Source organism: Homalodisca vitripennis, chromosome 4 (genome assembly GCF_021130785.1).
Source record: "Homalodisca vitripennis isolate AUS2020 chromosome 4, UT_GWSS_2.1, whole genome shotgun sequence".
In the NCBI taxonomy this organism is placed as follows: Eukaryota; Metazoa; Arthropoda; class Insecta; order Hemiptera; family Cicadellidae; genus Homalodisca; species Homalodisca vitripennis.
The window spans coordinates 132199918-132211467 of record NC_060210.1 but is presented as its reverse complement, the minus strand read 5'-3'; the positions used below and the strand labels follow the sequence as shown (position 1 = coordinate 132211467).

Genomic DNA, 11550 nt, shown 5'->3' with positions numbered 1-11550 from the left:
CTATTTTGATTAAAGGATTTAAAACTCCCTTTTTGTGAATAAAACCTTTCTGTGATAGGTACTGGAAGTAATAGTACAAATTATGAGGTTTGAGGAAACCCCAGAAGGATTCAAAATGTACTGTGTAAAAAAATTTCAAATTGTTCTATTCTTGCTCATAAAAATTGTTGATTATTTTCAAAGAATAAACATTAAAAATGAATTAATTTTAGACAGGCCAAAAGAAGAGCATTGACACCTTCACTACGACTCTAATCATGTACCGATTCTAGGACAGCCGGGATAGAAGTAATGTGCATCCAGCTAGTGATAAACTAGTGTTTATTATATTTTATTGTTTCGTTTTAATGACGTGATGTGTAGTGCATAATATTCTTTGTTTTGTTTTTTTAATCATGGAAGTTAGAAAATTGTGTAAAATTAAAAAGTTATTACACTTAATTCCAAGCAAGGATAAATAAATTTATCCTTAAATTTATTTGATAAATTCTTACATCAAATAAGAGTCTAAACATAATAAAAACACTTGTTAAAATATGATATATGATTTTCATGAAAGTGTGTTATTATTTGTAGAGTGGGAGCACACAATTTAGGGCCAACACTGGGCAATAGAAATGTGCCCAGTAGAAAACTGTGAAATGGAAATTTCAGTTTTCAACAAAGACAATCAAATGTTTGTTGTTCATCACGTACTTACGCCCTAAGTATGAAGTGGTATAAGAACCTAAATTTAAGTAGTCCTTCTGGTTCAGTCAGAAGAAATAGATACGTTTTGTGACAACTGAAATATTATTAATTTATTCTCATGGGATCTGCACTACTCAATATATAAAAAAAAAGTTGGAGGTTTATTAATAATGGAGTTGTGAATTATTTTAATGTTTGAATGGCTGCCCTGTTGAAACAAAATGGTGTAAGAAGCTGGCCAACAAACTTAGCCGAGATAATTATAAGATCAATTTTGTTACCAAGTTTTTAACTTTTTGGGACAGTTATCGTTTCTATAAGCCATATGTTATATAGCATTTACATATGTACAAGGTGTTCAGAAAAGGGCATGATAAAAATCTGTGGTATAGTACTCATAATTTCAAACAAAAAATACCCTATAAACGTAGGTTGAGAAATTTGTTGCTATCTGCTGGCCACCATTTTGTATTTTTGTTATAAAAAAATTATCTCTAGAACTAGTAACCCTCTGGATACTAACCTTTGCACGTAAGTTTTGATAAATAAGTGAAAAGATAAATATGTGTGATTTGCTGTAATATTAACAAAATGGCCACATAACAGAAACCCAGTATTGTTATAAAATATTCACAAAATACTGTAATAATATTAATATTAATATTTTGAAATTTTTAGTACATGCAACTTTAGAATTGCAGTTTTGTACACAATTTTTTAACACCTAAGCGAACACGACATTTTAAAGGTACACTTGCACAAGCCAGGATCTATAAACAATTTGTCAGCTGAAGGGCATGAGCTATTTGACATATTACTTGAGGGACTAAAAGAATTTTTTTGTATGTTTGTCTGCCCGTATGGTCTATTAAGAACAAGCTGACCTGTACAGTTGAAATTTAGCATGAAGTTTTGTTTGTTATTTATTTCTATATAACAACATTGAATTTTATTATGGTGCATGTCACTCCATGTGATATGGCCATGTACGAGGGGGTACCCAAAAGTAACCGGAATTGTATTGCTGGCAGCCGGCAGCGTGTAGTACACATTCCTGCCGTTAGGCGTGTGTCGCGCAACCCATTGCGAGCTCAGTGACCCCAGTTCCGTTGTCCTAGTGCATTCTGTTCGTTCGTAGTGACTGTTTTCGCTAACCCTGTTTTTTTCTTGTTTCGTTTTTTGTCATGGCAAGTTTAAGTGAACAACGTGCAGCTGTGAAATTTTGTTTTTTACTTGGTAAAAATGCTGCAGAAACTATTTTAATGTTGAATACAGCTTACAAAGATGATGCTATGGGGAAAACTCAGGTCTACGAGTGGTTCGCTCGATTTAAAAATGGCAACATGTCGATTGAAGACAAACCTCGTTCTGGACGTCCATCAACCTCTCGAACGGACGAAAATGTTGAGAAAATTCGTGAACTTGTGCTCACTGACCGTCGACAGACAATTGAGGAACTATCAGAAAGTAGTGGGTTAACTTGGAGCTCGGTTCAGCGAATTTTAACAGGAGATTTAGGACTGAAAAGGGTTGCTGCCAAATTTGTTCCTCGACTTCTGACTGACCATCGAAAGGCACATCGAGTTGAAACTTGCCGCCTTCTGAAAGAACATCTCGAAAATGATCCCGATTTTCTGGAAAATGGCATGGTTCCGCTGCCCCACGCACCTTACTTGCCTGACCTCGCTCCATGCGACTTTTTTTTATTTCCACACATGAAAAGAGGCTTGAAAGGTCAACGATTTGACAGCGTTGAAGAGGTTAAGAAAAAAACTAAGCTCGAGCTTGCAGCCATTTCTAAAGATGACTACAAAAAATGTTTTGATCAATGGAAATACCGTTGGGACAAGTGTATTAGTTCTAATGGAGATTATTTTGAAGGAGATAAGGTCGTATTGTAAAAAATTTGATAATATATAATTTTTATAAAATAATTCCAGTTTTTTTTGGGTACCCCCTCGTATTAGCAAATATTGGTCTTATGGAAAATCTTTATGGTAATGTTAAAATCACAGAATAAATAAAGTAGTCAAAAAACTGAGAACAGTCATATGACAGTTTAACATGTGACATTGTATCACATGAGGCCTAATCACCCATTAGCTATCTAGAGGAATATTTTATCTACAGACTTGAAATTTTGTAGAACACTTAATTTCTACATAGTCAAGAAGTGAGTTCTATGATGGTGCATGTCCATCCATGAGATTTGGCTGAGCATTATTGAAGCCTGTCATTAAGTATGCTGATATAATTCTCTTTTATCTGCCGGGTGGGTGTAAAAAGTTCTTTTCTATATGATTGTCAGTATACAGGACATCTCAATAATGAAATAAGCTATAAACTTTTAATTTTACATGCAACCTCATTGAAGCATCTTACACAACATGTGGTGTGGTATAGTAATAGTAAATCCATAGTACAGCACAAATTCATAGATCGTGCTTGTACTATCTTAACTTGTATTTTATCTATTTCAGCCTTTGAGGGACACCATGCTGCAGGCTTTTATTTCTACATACTACCAGCTGTGTTTACTAATAAACAAAATAACTTAGTCAAAGTTTTCAATAAGAACTGTTTGTAAACAAAATATAATTGTATTGGAATCCAAATATCAAATCTATAATCCATTTTTAAGTATAAAAATAAATCTAAGAGTTTGCAGGGAAAATTTACTAGTTTTTAAAAGTGCATTATATTGATATTTTTAAATTAATACTTTCCTCATGGATACAAATTTTGAAATTTGAAAATGACAGAAGAAAAAACAGAAAATGAAAATGGTAAGAGGGAATTGGAAGAACAAGCCACTTTGGAAGAAGTTAACAATCTGATGAAACAGAAAAAGCTTACCATACAGAGCCCTGGGCAACTGATTAAGAAACTGCAGAGCATTGGGCCCTTGGAAATAGCTGATTTGAATGCATTTTTGGTCCAGGCTAAGATTGATTTTGAATACTTATACAAAGACAAAACTATTTTTGATTTTAAAATATCAGACTTCAACATAATCCGAAAGTTGGGCCGTGGGGGCTTTGGAAGTGTAGTTCTTGCTACGATGAAGAATGGTGATGATGGTATACTTTATGCAATCAAGGTTATTAATAAGAAAGCAGTAATAAGACAAAAGATTTTTGCAAGTGTTTATAATGAAAAACGAGTTCTTCAGAGTCTCAACTTTCCTTTTGTTGTGTATTTAAAATATTTTTTTGTTGATTATCACTATTTGTATTTTGTGATGCCATTTGTACCCGGTGGGGATTTTTCCGACTATCTCGCTACACAGACAGTACTGAGTGAACCGCACGCCAGGTTTTATGTGAGTCAGCTTATTTTGGCTTTGGAGTATTTGCACTATTTAGGGCTGATACATAGGGATGTAAAACCAGAAAACATAATGATTGACTCATTTGGATACATAAAACTTGCAGACTTTGGTCTTTGCACGAGATGTTTTGGAAATGATAGAGCGTGGACTATGGCAGGAACACCACTCTACATGGCTCCTGAGATCATTATGTTAAAGGGATATGATTGTTCTGTAGACTGGTGGGCTTTGGCAATATTACTTTACGTAATGTGTTCAGGAGATTCTCCGTTCCACAATAAAAGTACTATTAAGACATATGAACTTATTATATCTTGTAAATACGAAGTGCCAACAACATTCAGCAAACATTTGAAACAGTTACTTAAAAGGTTATTACTGTTTAACCCTGATATGCGAATAGCCAATAGTAAAAAGGGTGCCAAAGAAATTAAAGCACATCATTGGTTTGAAAGCACTGACTGGTTAAAAATTCTTAATCGCACAATTGAAGCCCCTTATATTCCAGATATATCTGGCCAAGAACCTCAATGAAACTGCTATATTTTTATTATATAACGTGAATGTTTATTAATGAAATTAATAATTTATTGTTATGAACTTGCAGTGTTTCCATAATGTTGGAACAAAACAACTAACAATTATGTATAAAATTTTAAGAGGTCTGTTAATTATTGGATTTAGTTATACCTATCACTTTAGTCAAGATAAAATTAATGCTAACTGTTATTCTTTTTTCCACTTTTTGTTCAGAGTCAATTCTTTTACAAGAAAATTTTAATTTGTTTCTACAATGCGTTTTGGTTCTAGAATATACCACTGATGCATTCAATGAATTGATCGATTTTGTTATAATAAGTTAGATAGATAAAGAAACACATCAGTGTTTTTCAAAGTAGCTTTTTTGACTGTGTTAATCCTAAAAAATGTTCATATTAAACATTACACTATTACGGAAGAAGAGATTTACTTGTGAAAGGATCGAAGCGTATGGGTGTTGAGTTCAGCAAGTTGAAATAGAAAATCATAAATTTCTCTGTACATATAACATATATGTTATTATGTATTTAGAATAATATTAATGTAAATCAATTTGAAATACCAGTTTGTTTAATGTTAAGTGGTTTGACAACATAGACAATCGAAATTGTTTGTTCGACTTGTATTTTATAATTTTCTTGACCTATTCCTCGGCCAGTAGTTTTAATAATAGCTCTTGTCCCACCTCACAAAATTAATGTACAACACATTCACAGTAAAAATATAAAGGATTTTAAAGTGTTCTCTACAGCTGACTATGGGATTGAGAACTGCCGTAATTCTTGCTGTTCTATTCTGTAATATCATTTTTTCTATTCTGTAATTCTTGTCCATGTATGTCGTGAACATACCCCACTTGCTAATGCCGTTCTTATTCAATTTATTGCACAAAGATTTTTACGCAGTCCTCTCCTCAACAAGATAGATTCTTTTCATTGAGGTCAGACAGTAATATATACTATTGTTACTGTTGAGATGTATCTCAATGTACACTTACAGAATAAATTATTACTGTAACATTATTAATATAACATTATACCATTTTAACAGGCCCCAAGATTGATAATGGATTTTTCAACTTATAATTTGTCATTCTCTCTTAATTAATGTTAAACCAGAAAATTAAAACAAATCTGTCTTGTTATGTTATGTGTAAATTTAAAAATCACAGTATCTTCCATTTAATCAAACATGGCAGCATAACAAATAAATGAGGAACAATTTACTGAAACAATTGTTCTCTATAGTTTGTTATAGGAATAGCCATAAAATGTCTAACGCTAATCTTAGATTTTAGGGTTACTCAGCTTGTGCCTTAACCAAGTTTCGGTAGTAGAGTTTAATATCCTACACTGGCGTGGATGGTACTCGAAGGGAGAGGAAAGTCCTCAATCTTAAACTGAGTATGCTGTACGTAATACTAAAGCTTTCCTAGCTAAGACGATTTGATACACTTGCAATTAGCCTACCTTTTCATGGGTACACTAATTCTCCACAGTAAGGTTGAAATAATCAAGAATTTAATTGTTTAACATCTTCACTGTGACATGAGCCATGTACCGACATTAGGATTGCCAGAATAATAGTAATGTGCGTACGCAGCAATCAATGTGTTTAGCAATATTTTGATACTGCGTGACCCAAGAGACTGTGGAGTTAGTTATATCTAACTAGTATCCCTTTTCAATGGTATTAAGATGTCTTCTATGCTACTTTTTAAATGTGTGTTCCACAAAATGTGCAGTAAAACCATTTGATATGTCTAAAAAAACCAATATGTATAATGCTTTACATTAAATGAAAGTAAACCAAATTCCTGCATATGTTCCCAAGGTGAAGAAGTAGTGATTATATTGTGATGCCCAAGAGTGCCAATTACATCACATATAAAGTTGTTTATTCTGTTTCTTTTCTAACAGACAAGTTACTTTGAATTTTGTATGTTTACACAAAGGTTACTTTCATACAATAATGAGCAGCTAGGTTTGTTACAATAGAAATGCATATTGTAAGTAGTTTAAGCCTATCTTTACCAAACACCAGGGTGATATCCTCAGAGTATATGATGAGTATTCAGCTGTTCCCTACGTATGGTAGTTTTCACTTGTGGTGAGAATGAAAAGAACATGCTTAGAATGGATCCTTGAGGCACTCCTATTATTACTGACAGGGTATTAAAAATACTATTTATTGTTACTCTTTTGATGTCACAGAAGGTCCACAATCTGAATTTGTCTGACATATAGCTATAATATTAGCAATTAGTGATGGGCCAAGCAGTTGCCTCACACACATGCACCCCAATATCACGTGTGCAGAGAGTTATTTTTGAGGGTTGGGACCAGCCCGTCACCTGCTGTTGTCTGTCCCATTAGTCACATAATTTTACTGACCAGATTATCAGTAACATCTTTGACTCATGTGAAATGCATGTGAGTGAGTATGAACCTGCCTGTACCCGTAATGGCTAATACCGTAGACTTTTCTATGATTTACATCGACTGAATGCAGAAGTTATATTATGAGATTCGTTCCTTTTATTTATTCATGTGAATCAAAATCTAGTTTTAAAGCTGAAATATCAACACATTTTGTAAATGCTATATTAATACTTTATTTCACATTAAGATGACAACTTACTTGTTAAATTTGTTCCTTCATCATTATATGTTAATGTGGGATATTTATGAGGTTATATGTACTTAAATAACATATTAGTCTTTAGTTTCAGGTACCTAACCAAGGGGCTTGAATAGATCGATAGAAAAGAGCCAACCAATCAGTGTCCTATAACTAAGCGTATTCCTTGACCTTCGAGGCCATTGTTTGCCATTATTTTTAAGGTTCACCAACCAGTAAATGACTAACAAAAAGTTTTTTAATGAGCAACTAAAATGTTTTGGGAAGGAATATTTAACACTCAGTATCCGCAGTACTGCACAAGAAAGATCAAGGGTGCATTTCATTCCGTGGGATTTAGAAAGCCTATCAATCCAGTGATGTCTAAAGTTATTATTGAGCTATAGACTTACATTTTTCAGGAGCCTTAATTTCTACATAGGCAAAATCGAATTTAATGGTGATGCATATCCATACATGAGGATATGCATCACCATGGCTGAGCATTGACGAAGCCAATTGTCTTGAAGAAGAGAACAGATTCCAATCCTTGAAACATAGTGTTCTGTTTTTGTCACATATAATGAAGGCAAATTTCAGAAATCCTGTTATCCTTCCATGTTCCCAGACGTGTGTACACTAAAACAATGCTAAATGTGGTAAGTGCATAATTACAACAGAATAACCGCTTTGAGAACGGGTTTCACTTCCACATAATTTATTACCTTTTTCTATATTTTTAATGGATACCTGTATTTCTTAAAAGTATTTAAAAAATACTCTAAAGAATGTATTGATTAATTTACACTACATTTTATGCAATTAATACCAAAATTTAAGTTTTTAAAACGTTATTACTTTTCACTTTTATTATATTTGATTTCTAACAATTATATGTGATAACAGTGTACTCGTATTATGGGGTATCTGCAAGTATATCTTACCACAGTGAAGAGATACAGAAACACCTAAACTTGTGGGTAAACACCTACAACCATAAACATAAACATTAAAATAAAAATCTCAATATAATCATGTTTCTCTAAACAGTCTAAATTTGAATTATTGTGTGCAGTACTATTCTTACATAGCTACTCAGCTGTATTTCTTGCAAACATCACTACAAGATTAAAATGTTTGTCAACAAAACAAAATATCCAGTGAAGGCTTAACGAACTTTCCAAGTTTTAATTGGTTTAAAATTATGAAAATATATTTAAAATTCAACAGTATGAGTTCCTAAATTTTAAAATAAGCCATTTGTAAATAAAAATTTTGTCAGGAAAACCATTAGTTCTCTTCAACCATTATAGTTGAAGAGAATTTTATTAATTGTTAAATCTGAACGTATAATGACTGAAGAGGTTAAAAAAGAAAAACAACTTCAAGATATTAATTTGAATTGGAAGAAATTTGGAAAACATTTAAAAACTGATAAACAAATATACAACCTTCAAAAACAAAATGAAACTACCAGACAAAATTATAAACAGTTGCTTGAAAAGCTGCAGAGTATTGGTCCATTACAGATTGCTGACTATAATGACTTCTTGGCTAAATCTAAAATTGATTTTGAGTACTTTTACAAGGAAGAATCGATTTCAGACCTAAAGATCTCAGACTTTAAGATAATCCGAAAATTGGGTGAGGGGGGCTTTGGTAAAGTACTTCTTGCTAAGAAGGGAGGTGATGATACACCTTATGCAATCAAGGTTATTGACAAGAAAATGGTGTTGCAACAAAAGTGTTTTGCAAAAGTTTACAATGAAAAACGAGTTCTTCAGAGCCTCAACTTCCCTTTTATTGTTCATTTAAAATATTTCTTTGTGGATTTTTACTCTTTGTATTTTGTGATGCCGTTTGTGCCTGGTGGAGACTTCTTGGACTATATTTGGTCAACACCAATGATAAGTGAGTCCCATGCCAAGTTTTATATGAGTCAGCTAGTACTGGCTTTAGAGTATTTGCACCACTTAGGGGTAATACATAGAGATGTAAAACCAGAAAACATAATGATTGATGCATTTGGATACATAAAACTTGGTGATTTTGGTCTGTGCACACGATGTTTTGGTAATGATAGAGCTTGGACTATGGCGGGTACTGTTTTCTACATGGCTCCAGAAATTATTTTGTTAAGTGGCTACGACTGTGCTGTAGACTGGTGGGCACTAGGGATAACCATTTATGTAGTGTGTTCTGGTGGTTACCCATTTAATGATACTCGCAACAATACTAGCAAAATATATGACCTAATACTGACTTGCAAATATGAAGAGCCAAAGACATTCAGCAAGCATTTAAAACATTTACTTAAAAATATGTTTCAACCTGAACCTGAAATGCGAATAGCAAATCACGCAAAAGGAGCTAGAGAAATAAAAGCACATAAATGGTTTAAAAAAATTGACTGGTTAAAAATTCTTAATCGCTCAATTAAAGCTCCTTACATTCCAAAATATTAACTAGAACATAAGTTTGGATGTATGTTCTAGTTTTGATATCATAGAAATGTTATATTTTAAAACAGTGTGTTAAGTTATATTTATTTTTATATTATAAGTATATTCTTTTTTGATATATTTACAAATAAATTACATATATACCACAACACAATACATTTTTAAGGGTGAAAGATTTTTATACATGTATACGTGTGGCCTTAAACAGATTACCTAAATTCAACTTTTGTAAATCTTTCTGTATTATAATCCTTAAATTGGTTTTTGACGTTGGCATGTAATAAATATGTACTTTTTTAAGTCTTTGCTGCTGACATTTTTAGATCTCTTCAGATGGATGTGGACTCCAGATTTCAGGAATCAATTTTGTGACAGGGTCAGATTTCAAAGACTGAAGGTGAAATGGATCTAAAGTCAACATTCGCATTAAATCAACCTTTTCCACCATAGCTATGTGTAGAAAACTTGGTTACTCTTCTTTGGGATCATATCTAAAACCTCATATTGCACTCAATTGTACATGTGATGAGACAGTCAGAACACCTCTTCATTTAGATTACTCTGGATGGCTGCTGAGTAAACCAAACAGAAGTTTTTTAGTCTAGGTGTCTCTGAAGATGAACAATACAAAGAGTTTGTTTTGAACATCTTTGCCACTGACTTTTTTATCTCTTCAGACGGACATGGTTTTCAGGAATCAAGTCTGTGACTGTCAGATGTCAGACTGCACTCAACGGAAGTTGATATGGGAATATATCTTCAAATCAGAGATGTCATGGTGTGGTAATGCACCAAAACAGTCAGATTGGTTTATGGAAAAAAACCTCAAATTACATTAAACTGAAATCTTCCATTTAATACTTGAATTCTATTCAGAACTTGAGGGGATTGAATATGTCTAAAAGTTGTGGTCCTGATTATATTCCACCCAAAGTATTGCAGCACTAGAGTAATCTATTGACTTTAGACTCAATACACCTTTGCAACAGAAGCCTTTAGACAGGCATTTTCTCATCAGCATTAAAAACAAGCTATGTTACTCCCGTTTTCAACACTGGTAATACATGTGCTGTTTGAAAATATAGAGCTGCACTATACAATCGCTTCATGCTAAAGTTTTGATACTGAAATGAGAGACTGAAGCCACCTTTGGAAATATTATGTTGGTGAGCAAAATGGTTTTACACCCTGCTGATCGACTGTTGCTAAACTTACCTTGTCAATTTTATATTTATACTTGCCTTCTTCATGGACTGCGGGTTGATATTGCCATTGGTTAAGAAATAATAATTCTTCAAATTCTTTCAAGAGCGAATAGCATAATGGAAAATTAATTATTCTCACAATATTTTTCAATAATCAAATCTACTATATACTGATTGCTTTAGACTTAAATCTTATAAAAAAAAACACCTGAACCTGTTCTCGTTAGTGGGTCTACCATAAACTTCCTATCTTCTACAGTTTTCATAATCAATATTGCATTTTGTGTACAATCATCTTTCTTACTGATTTTCAAAAAGGCTGCTTGCTGACCTCTTGCTAACTTCAAGTGCAATAGCCAATAATTAATTTCACTTAAACAGCACAAGTGTTTCTAAAATTGGATGTATAAATGAATAGATTTTTAAAATCAGAATGTTAATGAGATTTCTCCAAATATAAAAAAATATATTTTTATAATGTTTATTTTTCTTAAGCATTAAATTTATATTTGCCATATTATTTATGGTATTTTAATTTTAAAGTACAAGTGCTATTATGATTATATAATTATTTGTTTTGTTTCAAGTACATTTCTATAGAATTCGACAGTAGTAAATATAAGATAGAGTAAAAAGTCATGTTAACAATCAATACAAAAATGTACAACCTGAATCGTATCCAGCTCACTGAGAGAAATGAGAA

At 32.6% G+C, this 11550-nt stretch overlaps 2 protein-coding genes across 2 annotated transcripts; both read left to right on the top strand.

The window, feature by feature from the left end:
• Window positions 1-3348: 3348 nt before the first annotated feature.
• LOC124361489 (cAMP-dependent protein kinase catalytic subunit beta-like) lies at window positions 3349-4750 on the top strand. Its single transcript, XM_046815542.1, has one exon. The coding sequence runs from the start codon at window positions 3446-3448 to the stop codon at window positions 4553-4555; it is 1110 nt and encodes a 369-aa protein (XP_046671498.1). The 5' UTR covers window positions 3349-3445; the 3' UTR covers window positions 4556-4750.
• A 3574-nt stretch (window positions 4751-8324) lies between these two features.
• On the top strand, window positions 8325-9791 carry LOC124361488 (cAMP-dependent protein kinase catalytic subunit gamma-like). The gene has a single exon (XM_046815541.1). It carries the CDS (start codon window positions 8533-8535, stop codon window positions 9643-9645), a length of 1113 nt encoding a protein of 370 aa, XP_046671497.1. The 5' UTR covers window positions 8325-8532; the 3' UTR covers window positions 9646-9791.
• Window positions 9792-11550: the final 1759 nt, after the last annotated feature.